This window comes from Poecilia reticulata, linkage group LG9 (genome assembly GCF_000633615.1).
Source record: "Poecilia reticulata strain Guanapo linkage group LG9, Guppy_female_1.0+MT, whole genome shotgun sequence".
Lineage (NCBI taxonomy): Eukaryota > Metazoa > Chordata > Actinopteri > Cyprinodontiformes > Poeciliidae > Poecilia > Poecilia reticulata.
Genome location: NC_024339.1, coordinates 15181780 through 15199355, shown reverse-complemented (window position 1 = coordinate 15199355; position 17576 = coordinate 15181780). Strand labels below are relative to the sequence as shown.

Below are 17576 nucleotides of genomic sequence, written 5' to 3'. Positions count from 1 at the left end.
ATAGCAAACCCATAAAATTTGCTGGGTTTAAAAATAACCTGGGTTTGCTTTTTTTGAAAACAAACTCAAACTCAGAAATTTTCAAGCTTCTTTCTAAAAGAAATTCTGAGTTTAATCTTAAGTTTTGTGATTTTTTTTTTCTACCAAATTTTTAACTTTTCAAACTCAAAAATGTTCTTTTTTTATTTTATTTTATTTTATTTTTTTTAATTCCTGAGCTTAATCTCAGCATTTCTGAAGTTTTTCCTCACAAATTTTAAACTTTTGAACCACAAAATTTCCCCTTTTTTTCTTTTGAAAATATATCTGAGATTATTTTCAACACTTCTTAGTTTTTTTTTGAATAAATTCACTCCTTTTTTTCTACAATTACCCTAATATGCTGTCACAGCTGTCTGGTAGTTAGCATTTCAGTCTGAATAATTTTCTGTCTCTGAATTACTTGTAGAAGTTTTTAACTGCTAATAAAATCATGAACCTTCATTAGTTTAAGATATTTTGGTTGTCGCAAATATAAGTAAGTCACTCATATGTCTAGTTATTTTTTATATTTAAGAACATCTTTTAAATTTTTGAATTTAGTAATTTAATATTATTTCTATTCTGCAAACTTGTAACTCTTCCTAATTAAAGTGTTTGAATGTTGTTAGATTGCAAGACTAAAGAGAGAAATTTATATCCACTTGTACTCTTAACCACATGTATTTTATAAAAATGAAAATTTTAGAATTTATAATAAACTAAACTTTAAAGTATTTGTTTTTGCCACACTGTTTTACTGCTATGCATGTTTTATAAAAAATATTTCTGATGATTCACTGAACCTTTTCCATTAAATGTGCTTTTTATTTTAATTTTTTCTTTCATTTTAACTTTTCTTTTTCCACCTATTTGTCCCCATTTCTACTTGTCTTTCCTTTTCATTTTTTTGTTTAAACTCTCAGTTTATTTATTTTTGCTTTCTTTTTCTTTCCCATCATTTTTCCTTTTTTTCTTTTAATGTTATTTTTATTTATTTATTTTTCTTTTTTCAGATTTTTTTGTTTTAAATTTCATTTTTAGGTTCTACCTTCTTTTATTATTTCTTCTTTTAATTTTAATTTTAATTTTATTTGGTTCTATAATTTATTTTTGCTTTAATTGAATTTACTGCCTTGGCGGAACATTTCTACGAAGTAACTCGCGTTCCGGGCGGGACAGTTTTAACAATCGGACCTTCACATGTTTACACGTGAGGTTTCCACATTAGTTTCTTAAGTGGCTAATTTATCCTCTATTCACTTTTTCTAAACAATTATACTGAAGAATTAACGACTTTAAAACAATTATATAATGAGTTCCAGAGCACAAAGGTTCATGGCGGTTTGATGACGAATGATTTTCCTTTCGTCGTTTTTGAGCTGCTAAAGTCTCAGCTTCATCTGTTTGTGTATCAGAGATTGTTGTTTGTGCTATATCCAGTTTGTTTAAAATGGGAAAGCTAAGGAAGAAGCACAACTGGAAAGGAAGGCAGAAAAGTGAAACGCAGCAACCAGAAAAGGAGGAGAAGACGGATATTGTGGTGGAGCTAATCGGTAGGAGACACTGCTGTTGTTAAGATGTGCATTTATTCATTCCTTGTTTAAAAAGCAGCGACCTTACTGATATATGTGGGTTTGTTGTCATTAGATGGGAATCGGATGAAAGGTGTAGACGACAGCAACGCTCTGGTCCTTCCAGCCTCCAAACACAAGAAGAAGAAAGAGGGTGAATCTAAAAAAAAGCCTGTGATCTCCAAAAAACCTCTGACGAAGAAACAGAAAAAGGAGCTTCAAAAAGTCTTGGAGCGCAAAGAGAAAAAAGCTCAGGTGAGACAACAGCAACAACTTAAATGTGTATGACAGCTAAGAAAAAGAGTTTAATATCCTCACAAAATATTTAACTTTAAATTATGCCAAAAGCAGCTAGATAACTACAGCTGCTGCACTGTAAAAATGTCCTAGTAAGTCAGATCGACACATTTCTACTAAATATGTTTGTGACATTATGAAGTAACAGATTTAAAAAAACATCGTTGCACAAGTTTATCCATAAAGAGATGGCCGTTCAGGAAGTTCAAAACAGTAGTCATTCAGATTCAAAAATATTCATATCCCTTTAACATTTTTACAGTTTGTGGTTTTACTACAACTACAAAACGTCTTTGTATTTTATGGAGATTTCTCAAGATAAATTATCACATAGTTTAACTAAAAAGTGGAAGGAAAATGATACAAGATTTATTTACACACATTAAAAAAATATTCAAATGTGTCATCAATTTTTACATGTAGTTTACCTGAGTCTCAATAAATTCACGTTTCTGCATTAAAATATTTTTCTTATACGACTGATGTGAAATCCTAATTTTAGATTAGAAAAGCTTTAAAACGTCAGTCTTTGTTTCATTTGGTGAATTGAGTTATTGAAATAAATAACATTTTCAAAAATATTCAAATTCACTGAATATAACTGAATACATAGAATTTTATTGTATAAAATATATTGATTTAACTTTTATGACTTCCTACACTGTGTTGATGTAGAACATAAAATCTCAATAAGATGCATTATAAATGTGATACGACAAACTGGGGAATGCTTTTGCAAGGCTGAAAATAAACTATAAAATATTTTAAATGTTTTTGTCTTTGTTGTAAAATGTTTGGTATTAAAAATGTCGTTACGTTAAGGGTCTGTTTTCAGGGAGACGTTCTTTTGTCTTTGCATCAAATCCTGCTGACGTATTTCTATTAATTTGTCTTCCAGAGGGCAGACATCCTCACCAAACTGGCCGAGGTCCAGCTTCCAGAGTCTGAACTGAAGCTTCTGTTCACAACATCCAAACTGGGAACAGGAGACAAGCTTTACCAAACTAAACAGTAAGTTCAAAGGTTATGAGAGCCTGAGGTGGAACATGGCCTCCAAAACAGACGCACTACGGTCAGGACTTATTTTATTCAATCAGGAGTCTCTGTTTATCTTTTTATTATAATGCTAATCAATCATTACTGATGTATTATTGGCAAAATCTAGTGTTGAAGCAATATTATGTTATTGCATTTTAGGCAATGAAATGTTTATTTTATTTTTAAAAAATCAATCAGTTTTTTGTATTTTTAAATGTATATCTGAAATAGCATAAAATAAACTTAAGTGCTTAAATGAAAAATCTGCAGAATGTGCAAATATTTTATCCGATTGATCACCAGAATAATCGATTACTAAAATAATCGTTAGCTGCAGCCCTAGCAGAATCCTATCATTGCTGCTTTGTTGACTTAAAATGTTACAGTTTGGGATTTCAGATGCTTTTAGGTACAACTGTCTGAGGAAATAATGTAGATGTGAAAAGAAAATCTCCAAAATCTGTAAAATCAGTGGATCGAGAGTCAAATAAAGACAGCAACAGCAGCATGATTGTTTTGTTTCCCTTCAGGTCATTGGATGAAGCGAAAGATGGAGATTCTGGTCCAAAGATCAGCAGTGTGAGCGGGGCAAACAGGAAGAGAAAATGGGAAGAAGAGGAGGATGAGGAGGAAGAGCAGCAGAAAGAAGACAGCAGTGATGAAGACACTTCCTCTGATGAGGAGGAAGAGGAAGAGAACGATGGAGGGAATAACTCCGTAGAGACAAATGAACAAAAGGATGTTAATGAAACCAAACCGGAGGCGAAGCTGGAGCAGAACGTCGCAGATCCAGATACACAGAAGGAGACGGTTCCTAATAAGAAGACGGTGCAAAACAGGAAGCCGTCAGAGCCGGCTGTGTTTATTCCAGTTGACAGATCAGCAGAGGTTCAGGTGAGGGAAATCATACTGCCCACATTTATAACGCTGTGTTTGTTTCTCTGCTTTGAGCATGTCTCAATCCGTTGCTGCAGGGGGCTCGTCTGAAGCTGCCGGTGCTGGCCGAGGAGCAGGTCATCATGGAGGCAGTCAGGGAGAATCCCTGCGTTGTCATCTGTGGGGAGACAGGAAGCGGAAAGACAACGCAGGTGCCTCAGTTCCTGTATGAGGCTGGTTATGCCTGGTAGGTTCTCCATTTTATTCCTGCATGGCTCTGTGGACATTGACCCAGAAAAAAGATCATAATGCTGCATCATAGGAGGGTTCTGAGTCACTCTGGAATATATTATATTATAATAAATATTGTATTATTTTAGAGAAGCAGAAAAAAACTAAACAACATGGAGAAATATAACTATTTTTACACTTTGTACCACTGATGCAAACAGTTAGATTAATTGTTGATTAGTGGTTTATTAGGTTAAAATTTGCTCCAATCGATTAATAACGTTCGATTAGACCTTCTGTTGTTGTAGTTTAGCCGCCATCCAGCAGAGGGCACCGTAGCTGAGCCAGTTAATACAGGAATAAAGATGGCGGCTATTCCAGAACGGGGAAGAGAAACGACACAAAAAAACTTACGTTTTTAAGAAAATGCCCTGATTAGTTGATCGATAAGATTGGTGAACTTTAGAATAACTCATTAATCGATAACGGTTTTCATAAACGTTGTGTCCGCTTGTACAACAGTCCATTGCTTTCTCTTTCCATCCATCTTATTTCTATTCTTCCGTCTGTTTCTTTGTCCTTCTATCTGTCCATCTGCTCACTTTCATCCCTTACAGTTTCTAGATTTTACTACTTCCATATTTAAAACCTTTGGATTTGGATTTTGTAACATTTTTTGTGCATTTTTGCTTAAAAGTTGGTTAAATTGTAGAATTTTTAGATTTTGAAATTTTCTCCTAATCTGTTTGTTTCCTCCAGTGGCAGCAGGATTATTGGGATCACAGAGCCGAGGAGAGTCGCAGCTGTCAGCATGTCGCACAGAGTGGCCAAAGAGATGAACCTTCCCTCCCAGTAAGTTAAATATTTCACTCGCTTCAGATACTAAACTGATTTATTTTTTGTTTTACTGATAATAATTTATGTATTTTTGTTTGCTCAGAGTCGTGTCGTACCAGATTCGATACGAAGGCAACGTGACGAGCGACACAAAGATCAAGTTCATGACAGACGGTGTTCTGCTGAAGGAGATCCAGAAGGTTTTATTGTTTTATTTGCTCATTTATTTGTTCATTTTTAGCGTTTGCGGACATTTAAGATAACTTGCAATAATTATACTCTGTGCGTCTCAGTTTAATTTCCTTTGTTCTGTGTTAAACACACATATGATTAGCATCACCATAAGGAAAGTTCAAAATTAAATTAATATTTGTTGTATTTTCCATGTTTTTGTTTTGCTTTGCAGGATTTTCTGCTGCAGAGATACAGTGTGATAATCATAGACGAAGCCCATGAACGAAGCGTTTACACGGACATCCTCATCGGCTTGTTGTCCCGCATCGTCCCTCTGAGAAACAAGGTGGGAAAAGTTTTTATGTTTGTGTGAATCATTTAGAGGAATTAATCATCTTCTAAAGTGATCACATCAGGCCCTGCAGTGCTTCTATATTGAATTATTTTTCTCCAAATTGTTTCTCTACCCAGTGTTTGCAGATTCACCTTTCAGATCAGTTTGCATCAGGAATCAGTGCAAAAATAAATTAGATGCACAACCTAAAAATAAAAAGCTTTTTCTCCTAGATTTGCTTCACGTCTGCTTTTCTCCGTGCCTGTCTGCAGAAAGGAATGCCCATGAAGTTGCTGATCATGTCGGCCACTCTGCGCGTCGAGGACTTCACAGAAAACCAGAAGCTCTTTCGGACGCCGCCGCCCGTCATCAAGGTGGATGCCCGACAGTTCCCGGTCACCATCCATTTCAACAAACGAACTCCGCTGGAGGATTACACCGGAGAAGCCTTTCAGAAGACCTGCAAAATCCACCGCATGCTGCCTCCCGGTATGTTTTCTGTCTCTGCTTTCAGTGTCTGCGCTGATAATTATGAGTGTAAATCTATTAAAGCTGTTTGTGTCGCTCAGGAGGGATCCTGGTGTTTCTGACGGGTCAGGCTGAGGTCCACAGCCTCTGCAGGAGACTCAGGAAAGCGTTTCCGTTCAGGAAGGGCAGCACGGCCGCTGGTGAGTGGGCCATCCAGTAATCATCGATCAGGGAGAACGTTTCTTCCTGTTCTGAATTTACTTGTTTTTTATGTTTAGCTGAAGACGAGGAAGCGGACACGGCTGAGGCAATGAGGAAATTTAAGAAGGCCAAACAGAAGAAAAATGTTGTGAGTTTACCTGCAATAAAAACTGAATTTATTTTCTAATGGGTTTGCAAAGATCTACGCCACTCACAGCTTAATATTCCCTTTCTAAAAACAACATTTTACCTCATTCATTTATATCTTATTTTGTTTTCACATTTTCTGACATTTTAAAGTATCCATTGTATTTATAAATTAATCATTTGCTAGAAATATTTCCTATTAAATCTGTCAAATTCTCTAAAATGTTTTTTGCTACAATATTGCTTACAGCAGGTTTTGTCTCCAGCGTTGTTTTGATAACCTAATTTCATATCACATTTATTTCTATGCGGACTTGCAGTAATGTTTCAGCAGTTTAATAAAGTTTGCTTATAGGAAACTATCCAATGGCTGATTAGTACTTTTTAGGCCAATCATTTAAAATCAGTGGTTTTAACTCTGATTCCAGTCTCTGCCTCGGATCGACCTGGATAACTACTCCGCCCTGCCGGTGGACGAGGGGGACGAGGACAGAGAGGCCGGGATCGGTGATGAGGAGGACGGAGGCTCGGACCTGGAGATCGGGGACGATCCAACCGAGTCGGGTAAATTCATGGTTTTCAACGGCCAGGCTGAGTGAGGCTTAGATGGGCCATAAAGGAAACTTCTAATATATATATATATTTTGTTTAAGGAACATTGTTTTGGTGTCTGAAGTTCCTAATTTATTCAGGGATTGAAAAGATTGGGTTAAATTTCCCTCTGAGTTTATTTTTAATGTGTTTTTATCTGATACTGTAAAAGTAGCTTCAGCTATTTAAGGTTGCCACCTTGTAACACTTTTAGTTCAGAAAGGAGTCGCAATATAATTCTGTTGCATTTTAACCACAATATATTGTAAAACCAAAATTCCTTTTGATGTTTTATAACTTTTACATCTTGTTATAAAAACTGCAAACTGTGACGTTTTAAGCAGAATGTTGCTGTGTGTTTTGTTTTTGCAGAATGTAAGGCCGACCCGTCCATTCCTCTGTTTGTTCTCCCGCTGTATTCCCTCTTGGCTCCTGAGCAGCAAGCTAAGGTAAGACACTGTAATGTTCAGAAGTTAGTCCCTGAAGAGAGAAACATAAAAAATTTTGACATAAAAATAAAAAAAAGCACTTCTAACACAAATTTTTCTCCTTTAAGTCATTGACTAGTTTAATGACAAAGGCAGCAGCACATGATGGTTTCCTGGATCTACAAAAATATTCCTGACTTTATTCCACTGTAAAGCAGAAATCAAACTGGTTTCCTGAGCCGCTTTCCTGTCTTCTATCCTCCACAATGCATTTGCGCTTTCTGTACAGTGTGTATAGTTTCTCTGTTACTATGGGGAGGTTTCTCCACCTCTACCATCAATTTCAGGTTAACTGTGGAGAAGCAAACACCATTAGTTTTATCATTTGTTGATGACAAAACACACAAAATCACTACAAAACCACTACAGCAAAAGACCTTTTCGAGAAACTTGGCGTAATTCCAGGAGAAGCTTCTGTGACAAACGAAGTCTGTTTTCATGACTACAGGTGTTCAGGCCTCCTCCACCTGGCACTCGTCTCTGTGTCGTAGCCACCAACGTCGCAGAGACATCGTTGACCATTCCTGGCATCAAATATGTTGTCGACTGCGGCCGGGTTAAGAAGCGTTACTACGACAGAGTGACGGGCGTGTCGTCCTTCAAAGTCTCATGGACGTCTCAGGCCTCAGCCAATCAGAGGGCAGGAAGAGCCGGACGAACCGAAGCCGGACATTGTTACAGGTCAGAGCTGTTTGACGCTGTTGCCCTGGTGGTGTGTCGACTTTAGGGATTCAAACAATGAGTCGACTCAAGATTGATTGTTAATCAATGTTTCATTAGATTAAACTTTGTTACAGCCGATTAACTAACAATGTCGGCTTAGACCTGAGTTTTTGCCAAACTTTTTCAGGCCCAGAACTGCCTAATGTGAAAATTTCCCAGTGATAACACAGCATCTTAATATATAGAACTTGAAATTAAAACATTAGTCTGTTTACTCATTGTCTTTGTTCCTCCTAAAGGGAAGGGTGGCATTGTTTTGTAAATGTGACTGGCCAGATAAAACCACGAACTACTACATGGGGCATTTTGAGTTATTTACAGATTCTGAAAGTATGTATTCTAAGTTTTCCAATAATAGAAAATACATGGAAATCAAAAAAGTTATTTACTGCAAGTGTTGTGTGCATTAATAACATTTCGACAAACACTCGATTTGTAAATTAGAAGTGTAATAAAAGAAAATAGACTTAAGTTGCATTGGCAAAAACAAATATTTCCTTTCAGGCAGCAGATAAATAAATTTATTTTTGGTGTTAAGATGCAGTTAGTCAGAGTGGGCCACAGCTTTGTTCACTGCCTTGTCACCAGTATGTCGCATTCAGCCACATGCCACATACGTATCATAATAGTGTTCAAGAAAAGTTCTGCAACTCACCCAGAGTTACCTTCCACCGGTATTTTCAGGTTTTCTTTTCAAAGACCCGGCCTTTAGCCATTTATCCATTTATTTAAACACAATCCTTTGGTGAGCTAACAGTAGCATTGCACAGTTAGCTCACTTACCTTTGCTTAGCTCACGTCACGGAAAATAAACGATTATTTACATGCGGTACCTTAGACCTTTTTTATTGTTGTACTTTGGCTGCCATCCAGCAGAGGGCGCCGCTGGTCTAAAAGCAGAGTGAGTTGCTAATTAAAGATGGCGGTGTCGTATCATAGCGGAAAAGAAAAACTGTCTAAACAGAGTGGGATGCAAAATGTACTTTAAGAGCTTCTGTTTTGAAATATAAACACTCAACAAGCTCCTTAAGCTATCGCCTCAATAGCGCTCATTCAGCATTACGAAGTAGCGACAACTTCTCATACAAAAAATATTGATGTGCAATGAACAGGGGTGCCGCCAGGAAGCCCCATGACAAAAAATGTAAGTTAAATTGTCATAACTTCTCCCCCTGTACAGCACCCCTGTCTGTGACCCAAGAAAAGGGCATTTTCGAACCCTGCCCTAACCTAACCCTTTCACTTTTGAATTTTTTATTTTTCAATCTTTTAACACTTGAACCTTCTTAAGCAACCGCCTCTGATACCAGAGGTCCTGGGATCGATCCTAGCCCCCCACCACTCCCCGTTTTCTGACCTCCTCCAGTTTGTTTTTGCATTTTTTTGCAGTTAAGTCCGCCACCCTTTACTACAAACTATCTTTTTTAACCTCCACCGCATCTTCACCCTAACCATCTCCCTCATGTAGCCCTAGTCCTAACCCCCCCACACACAGAACCTCATTAACCCTTTACCTACACTTTACACTAACATTAACCATTCCCCTCTCCAAAATCTCACCCTAACCATTCCCCCTTCCTGTTACTCCCTCTTCTCTGCCTTCCTGGTCCCCCTACTAAACACAGCACATAACAGGACACTCAAGCTCCACTTGAGCCCAACTCAAGCAGAGCACCAACACTCACAGGAATATGCCAGCCATATTCCATGCACTTTACACAGCACATACAAATCAAAAGGATGTTCCTAGGAAAAACCACACACACCATGTACCTTCCATAAAGGTAGCATCCCGTGGCCCAGGATAGTTCACAGATCAGTCTACTCACCTCTCAGAGAAAAGCTAATACAAATTCACACTCTTGTCTATTTCTCTCTCTTACTTCTCTATTTTATGGAAAGCCCGACTTTATTATTTTTCTTAGCAGCACAGTAACTGCCACAGTCGTTCTTGTCTTGTACCGACTGCTACTGAACACGTCACTGTCGAGCCAAGCAGGAATGAACCATGTCATGCAGGTCCATGGGGGTTCAGGGCAAATATGGATGTGTGTTGTTCGGTCTGGCTGGGAGGGGAAACATTTGCTGCTAAAAACAATTTTAAAAAGTCAATAACATTAATTGACAGGGCCCCCTTTTTTCTATTTCTGTAAAATATAAATATAAAAATATTTTTTGTGGGCCCCCTGTCGGTCGAGGGCCGTTGGAAGCCCCCCCCCCCCCCCCCGAAGGTGAGATAATGCAGGAAAATTATAACGATGGAAAATAACATGGCGCTCAATAAGCACAGTTGGTTTTGAGGACTGTTAATGCACGTAATGGAGGGAAGTTTTAGCAATCCTTCAAGAGAAAGCAATGACTGTACTTCTGCATGAACAACATTGGAGCCTTAGTGTTTCACATATTTTCTTCTTTTCATCTTGTATATTTCCACTTAGCAACCTAACAGGTTCTTGTTGTGTTATGTTTCATATATGTCTAATGTATGAAAACCACAATTTTCTTCTTTATTCAGTCAGCATTTAATACAGCGGACACAAAAAATATTTAAAAATGAGTGTTTTTTAATGTAATTTACCACATTATGTTATCAAAATATGGTTCTCCAGATACAAGAGAGTACTCTGGTTTTTAACAAAGTTGTTTGTCTATGAATGAGATCAGTCCACTTTAGATTAACTAATTAACTGATAACTTGCTTCTTTAGTGTATTTTTATCTATTATTTTCATATTTTTTCTTGGTTTAACAACGCAGGTTGTATTCCTCTGCGGTTTTTGGAGACTTCAGTCAGTTTTCTGAGGCAGAGATCACTCGCCGCCCCGTAGAGGACCTGATTTTGCAGATGAAGGATCTCAACATCGAGAAGGTCTGCAAGGAGACAAATAATGTTTTAAAGGGAAAAAACAGAGGAAAGCAGAAAACGGCATATTTTTTTATTTCTGGTTTTGCAGGTGGTTAATTTTCCCTTTCCCACGCCTCCGTCCACCGAGGCTCTGATCGCTGCAGAGGAGTTACTGGTTTCACTGGGAGCTCTGGAAGAGCCGCCTCGCTCTGGAAGGTAGCTCCACCGTTTTTACATCTTTAAATGCGTTGGAAAAAAACTTTGTATTTTATTTGTTTTGATTGTTTTTTTAAATATCTATGATGCAGTTCAAGTCTAGTTTATTTGAATTAAAAAATATAATTTATTCTTTAAGCATATTTTGTGTAGTCAAACAGGTTATTTTCTTCCAACTGTTATTGCTTTAAAAGTTATGTTATGTTGCTATTGACGGTTGGCGGTTACCATAGCAACCAGTAAAAGCCAGCTCCTCCCATTTTTTATGACTTTAATGGCAGCATAACAAGCAGAAAAAAAGACCAGGGCAAAAACAAAGTAGTAAAAAATTAAGTTTTTTTTTTTTTTTTTTTTTTTACAATGTCCACTGATCATCAGACTAAAAGTTATTTTTATTAGATTTCTGCTCAAAAGATTTATCTTCTGCAATATTTTTTGAGATTTGTTCTTACATACTGACTTGTAAAACTTCACACCCATGATTTTTTAAAAATATATTTTGGTACGACTACAGCTCTGAGCTCTTTTGGAGTATGTCTCCACCAGTTTTACATTTATAGACTTTTTTTTTTGTCCATTCTTTATTGCTAAAACTCTATCCAGTAAGTGTGAGGACGAGACGTGACCAAATGCGAAAGAGTTCATAGGATCTGAATCCTTGAGCAAAGTTTTTTCATTGTACAAATACCTGAGTTAACTGTTAGTTAATGTTTTATAAGGATAAAAGACTTGCAGCGAGCGAAGTTGAGCTGTCCCATCACCTCGCTGGGCAGAGCGATGGCTTCATTCCCCGTGGCGCCACGTTATGCAAAGATGTTGGCGCTTGGAAAGCAGCAGGACTGTTTGCCGTACATCATCGCCGTGGTTTCAGCCATGACTGTCCGGGAAATCTTTGAGGACTTTGACAGGTGTGGACGTTCATACTAATTGTTGTTTGCATTTAATTGTATTAGAAAACTAGTAAAAAGGGCATCCAGTGTGAGGTAGAATATTGTAACATAACACTACATATTGATATTTGTTTATCATGCACATAGAAAACTGCAGCTGATTGTTTTCTCATCTCTCCTCAGACCTGCTCGCAGTGACGATGAGAGCTCCACGCTTACCCAGCGTCGAGCTCGGCTGGCCCAGATGAGGCGCTTGTGGGCGGGGCAAGGTGCTTCACTCCTGCTGGGGGATCTCATGGTCATGCTGGGTGAGACGACTGAAGAGAAAAAAACATTAATGTAGCCTAAATCTAGCCTGGCCAATTCCACTTGATTGTAATCTCCCTTCTAATGGAATTTCTCCCATTCACATGGATTACTCTGGTAGAATTTCAGCACAGAAAATCAATGATGTCGTTTTTCTGCATTGTTTTATAATTAAAGTCTGCCCGTAGTTTTAGCAGCGGTGGATGTGAACGGTTCCAAATATTGAATTGACATGAACAGCCATCTTGCTCGGCTCGGCTCTTCTCTCTTTGCTGTGGAGATTGGTGGTTCACAGCGCAGGTGATTTCTGATAAACATCATAACGTCAAACTGGCGCATTGCATACATCACGGCTAAACGTTAGCAATTTGGTAAAATTTTACATTTCAGCAGAGCTCCCGTCTCCAGGAAGTAATTTCTTGATAGCCAAGAGTCCAGGCTTTCTGGACGAAGCAAAGAGTGTAAACCAAGGCTCCGGTTGTTTCCAGGCTAATAGTGAGGCGGGAAAAAATAGTAATAGTCTATTAATATTTATTGATTAGTTTTTGTTTTAAATATCTGACTTCTTCTAAATTGGTGGCGTGACCTTTTCTGTTTTATCCACAGTTTTCACTCCAAGCTGTTGTTTTTTTTAAGCAGTTATGAGGCACAGTGGCAAAACCTTAAATTGCTGCTGTTGCTAGGTAACCACAGCAGGTTACTCCACAGGTTGTTGCTAGGTAACCAAAGATTGAATGAGTAAGTTGATTCCACCAACAGCTAAAGTCTTTCCTCTGCCTACTTCTCCAGAACGCTGTGTGGTTCTGGGTCAGTGTCCAGTGGAATTATTGAACGTTCTATCAGACATATTTTCGATCAATATTGATCACAATATTTATTGTTTATTGCCCAGCCCTCTGCTGTTCTGCGACGAATTTTGCGCTCTTTATTTGGCCACAGAAACGAAGAACCTCCACATGTCACTAAGTCTTACTGTAGCTCTGTTGCGCCGGACTGCAGGTGCTGTTGGTGCTTGTGAGTTTGCTGGCTGCACTCCCAAGTTCTGTGAGGAAAACGGACTGAGATACAAAGCAATGGTGGAGATCAGGAGGCTCAGAGGTCAACTTACCAACGCAGGTGCAGAAACACACCTTTCCTCACACATGCACAAGTAACACAAACTTGCGACAGAGACTGAGCCAGAAATCGCTGTTTTTTTTCTCCTCGCAGTGAACGCAGTGTGTCCGGAGGTGGGCGTATTTGTGGATCCTAAGATGACTCCACCCACCGAACACCAGGTGGTTTGTCTGCGGCAGATTGTCCTGGCCGGACTGGGAGACCACCTGGCGAGACGCGTCCAAGCAGAAGACATGCTGGACCCGAAGTGGAAGAATGCATACAAGGTGAGCAGATCCTGCAGCCTGGACTGCCAGAGAGTTTTGTCATGTTATTTTCTTCATTTTGTCACTTTTATCTGTTTTTTCTTCTACGCAGACTCCGCTGATGGATGATCCGGTGTTCATTCATCCAAATTCTGCTTTGTTCAAAAAGCTGCCAGAGTTTGTGGTCTATCAGGAGATCATGGAGACTTCCAAAATGTACATGAGAGGTAAAGAAACACCACAGGGCTGATCTGGGATCAGTTGGTTTTTAAGTTTCAGACGTTCCTATGATTCTTTACAGATTCAGCATTTTAAAGATCTGGTTAAGTATGACAAAAGAAAACGGGGTTAGACAAATTATTTGTGTTTATAATCTCAGTTTTTTCAATAATAAAATAAGCATTTTATTGCCTAAACTGGAGAAAAAAGTGTTTTATCTTGAATGCAAAATGTATTTATTCTTGCAGTTTGGCTTAATTACTGCTGAATATGTGAGCTTTTCATTATGAGCAATAAATCAATTAATCCCATAGATTAAAACGAGTTCAATAACTTCCATTTGCATGATTTATCGTTTTTCTCTTTTTGCCAAAAACTGGATGATGAAAGTCATAAATCTCAAATATCCCTTTTTTGAAGGACTTTTTTTTAGACTTCATAATTCATTTTATTTGTTGTTTCTGTTGTTTTGTTCATTTATTTTGTATATTTAAAATGTCTTCCAGTTTCAGTGTTAAATGGTCATTAGGATTTAAATTTTATTGATCTATGACGATTTGTATTTGCATTACCATGATATTACTTGAAAATTATCTCAAAACAGCAATATTATTATTTATGGCCTTAAATTCTGGGGCAATTTATTATCCAGCAAAATTTGTTATTGTGACAGGCCTATGAATTTTTTTTTTTTCAGCACTTTTCTTTTTTTAAATCTGTATTCTCCAGTTAAAGTTAATTAATCGATTGCTGAATTATTTTTAAAATTGACTAATCGGGATTAATCTGATTATTCGTTTCAGCCTCAGTAGAAACAGTTCAGAGGGAACATCTTTTTTCTCGTAACATCGTCTGACAACGTTTTTCCTGTCAGGTGTTTCTGCGGTAGAAGCAGACTGGGTCCCTGAGCTCCTGCCTCAGTACTGCCACTTCAGCCCTCCTCTGGACTCACCGGCGCCGTGGTTCTGCTCCTCCGCCGGCACCATCAGATGCCACAGATCGAGCACATTCTGTACGTAAATTTGCAGCAGAGCAGCAAATGTTGGCGTCTTCTTGAGCTTTTGTTCATTTCCTGTGTGTGTGTGTGTCCGTCAGTCCGGGTGGGTTGGCAGCTGCCGGCGGTGGAGACGGAGCATCCTGAAGGTTTGGACCGCTACAAGCTGTTTGCCAGGTTTCTTCTGGAGGGACAGGTACTGCTGCATCTCGGTCCGTTTTATCTGCTTTACACCAAACCCTTCCAATGTATGAACCACATGCCATCGCTGTCAGCCAAAACCTTGCATGTTCAAAATAAAAAACCCTTTCAGCCATTAAAAAAATGTTTTTCTTCTAAAAGTAAATTTATACTTGTTAGTTTATTTATTAGGATCCTCATTAGTTTCCACCAAAGTGCTTAATAATCTTTCCAGGGTCCAGTTGATGAAATACAAAAATATTTGTATGTTAACATATAAAATGCACACAATTAGTCAGACATGTCACAAATTACAATCCTGGATCTAATAAATAAAACTAATATGTTATTTTAAAATAAGTTGTGCTTTTTAAATCTCTGATGGTCTTATGTAATTCTAGTCAAAGTCAAAAGCTGTTTTTGAAGCTTTTCAGTGGATTTTTATTAATCAAACTACGGATGGGTGTGAAAGAGGAAGTTTTTTAATGCGTAGAAAGAGATACAGTGAAAGTATTTTATCTTTATTCCCCCATCCTTGTGTCTCCTCTGAGTTTTCAGCTTAAAATAACATTAGAAGAAATAAACATTTTCAGTATTACACCTGATTAAAATTGAAGCATTCCTATTCAACCTGAACAAACATTTGCTTTATGTGTTTAACAGGTTTGTCCCAAGCTAAAGAAAAACACGGGCCACCTTCTGTCAAACCCCTCCATCATGATGAAAACTTGGGCAAAGTAAGTTTTCCTCACACATGGGATTATTTGTTATTACCAGAATATGAAACAATAGGCATAACTATTAGCTTATTCTAATTATAGGGTTAAAAAAGAAACTAGAGCTACTCTGCTGTCTGGTCAATCTAATTTCAAAAGCACTTACCAGGTGAAGACTTTTTAATTTATTTTAATATCACATTTAACTGCATTTGCAGCTGTTTTAGTAAAAGTTAGAAAGTTGTTGAATATTTCTATTTGCTCTGATAAAAATAATTTTATGTTAATATATTAGAAACAACGAAGGTCTGAACAGTGAAATGACACGGAGTCTGGCTACTGATATCAGTAGATCCTGTAGTTGAAGTGGTTTGAGAGTTTTCTCATGCACTCTAGTAAAGTCTGAGATTTGTTTAAAAGAGTTAACAGTCAAATATTGGCTCTTTAAACTTTTTCCATCTTTTAGAAATTACCTGAACACGTGTTAGACTCAGAAGGTTTGAACTTTTGAGAAAGAATCCTGCATTATTTGCTCTCACTGTTGCATCCTTGCTTTCTTAGACTCCAGCCCAGGACGGAGGCTTTACTGGGACCACTGGTTTCAAGAAGGGTTGACAGCAGAGATGCTCTCCATTCTATCTGGAAGACTGAAGATAAATGTGAGAAATTAATGTGGCTTGTTGTTTTTTCTGTGATTTGATTGTTATAAATCTGTTTCTTTTCTCCTCGCTGCAGTTCTGTTGTCTGCATACTGCCAGTGGTTACCTGAGGCCACACACCAGGAAGTCGCCAAACTCTGGCCTCCGATTTAAATGCCAGAGCAGAAATGAGAGATGAACTTCTGACCAGAGAGACCGAGATGAGACCGCCTGGCCCGCCCCCAAAACGATTTGGGTTGTTTTATTCAACGTTTTTATTGTGTACCTACAACAGCACCACATCTACTTTTCTCAGCTTTGTGTTGTGTATGTAAAGTCTGAGTTTTGTAGGAAGGAATATAATTTTTCCAGTTCTGCACGGACTTTTTCAGTGTGCTTGCTGCTGTAAAAAACTTGTACCGCAATATTGGTCTTCATAAGACTTAATAAAACATTTGATGTGACAAAGGCTACTGTATGATTTATTTATATATTACATTATTTGAATTGCACATAAAGTATTTTTTATTATCAGTACCGTATTTTTTATTTATTAATTGCATATACTGCATAGATCGCTATTTTTTAGAAGTTACAAATATTTTAATAAAATTTTTTTAAGTTATTCTGTAATTGCGCTGTTGACGTTAGTCCTGACATGTTTTTTATTATTTTTTTGATTCAGGAATTACTTTTTTGGAGTTAATCCCTCTGGTTTTTGGATTTTTGCAGGTGGAATTTTTGATGTTTGGATTTGTTTTTATTATGTGTAGACATGGCAACAGCTTTGTTTTATTTTTACAACCCTGACTAACATCTCAAAAACTCAAATAATACCAGATATATGACCTCTAATCCCCAAAGAGTAGAATCGAAGCCTTCATGGAGGCAGAGCAGGACCAAAGTCCAATGTCTCTGCCTGGGTTTCAGGCCGAGATTTCAGCAGGCGATGTTATGTATTTTTCAACCACATAGTGCCATTTTGTGGCACAATTAAGTAACTATGTTACAATAAGTTGTCATAAAAAAGGTGTACATATCAAAAATTATTTTTAGAAGTCATGAGACTGTCTTACTTCAACTGTCTTCAGTCAGAGGCATCTTCAGATTCGCTGGATAGACTGTTATCGGACATCCTACGTTATCACATACTGAGATAATATGACATTTAAATTCCCTATGTGATACATAAAATATATTGTTAATTGAATTGTT

At 37.7% G+C, this 17576-nt stretch overlaps 1 protein-coding gene across 1 annotated transcript; it reads left to right on the top strand.

The window, feature by feature from the left end:
* Positions 1–1180: 1180 nt before the first annotated feature.
* Positions 1181–16824, top strand: dhx37 (DEAH (Asp-Glu-Ala-His) box polypeptide 37). The gene is made up of 26 exons (XM_008418158.2): positions 1181–1574; positions 1669–1847; positions 2788–2900; positions 3458–3821; positions 3902–4050; positions 4794–4886; positions 4975–5071; positions 5278–5391; positions 5652–5868; positions 5949–6047; positions 6126–6196; positions 6624–6759; positions 7159–7235; positions 7723–7955; positions 10754–10865; positions 10951–11057; positions 11777–11965; positions 12131–12255; positions 13253–13369; positions 13463–13635; positions 13727–13841; positions 14708–14845; positions 14929–15023; positions 15671–15744; positions 16285–16382; positions 16459–16824. The coding sequence occupies exons 1-26, from the start codon at positions 1472–1474 to the stop codon at positions 16533–16535; spliced, it is 3465 nt and encodes a 1154-aa protein (XP_008416380.1). The 5' UTR covers positions 1181–1471; the 3' UTR covers positions 16536–16824.
* The last annotated feature ends 752 nt before the right edge of the window (positions 16825–17576 follow it).

Coding starts and splice junctions, on each gene's coding strand:
- dhx37 (XM_008418158.2), top strand. CDS start 1,472: ATGGGAAAGCTAAGGAAGAAGCACAACTGGAAAGGAAGGCAGAAAAGT. Junction 13,842..14,707: donor TTCCAAAATGTACATGAGAG/GTAAAGAAACAC, acceptor TTTTCCTGTCAG/GTGTTTCTGCGGTAGAAGCA. Junction 15,024..15,670: donor GGTTTCTTCTGGAGGGACAG/GTACTGCTGCAT, acceptor TGTGTTTAACAG/GTTTGTCCCAAGCTAAAGAA.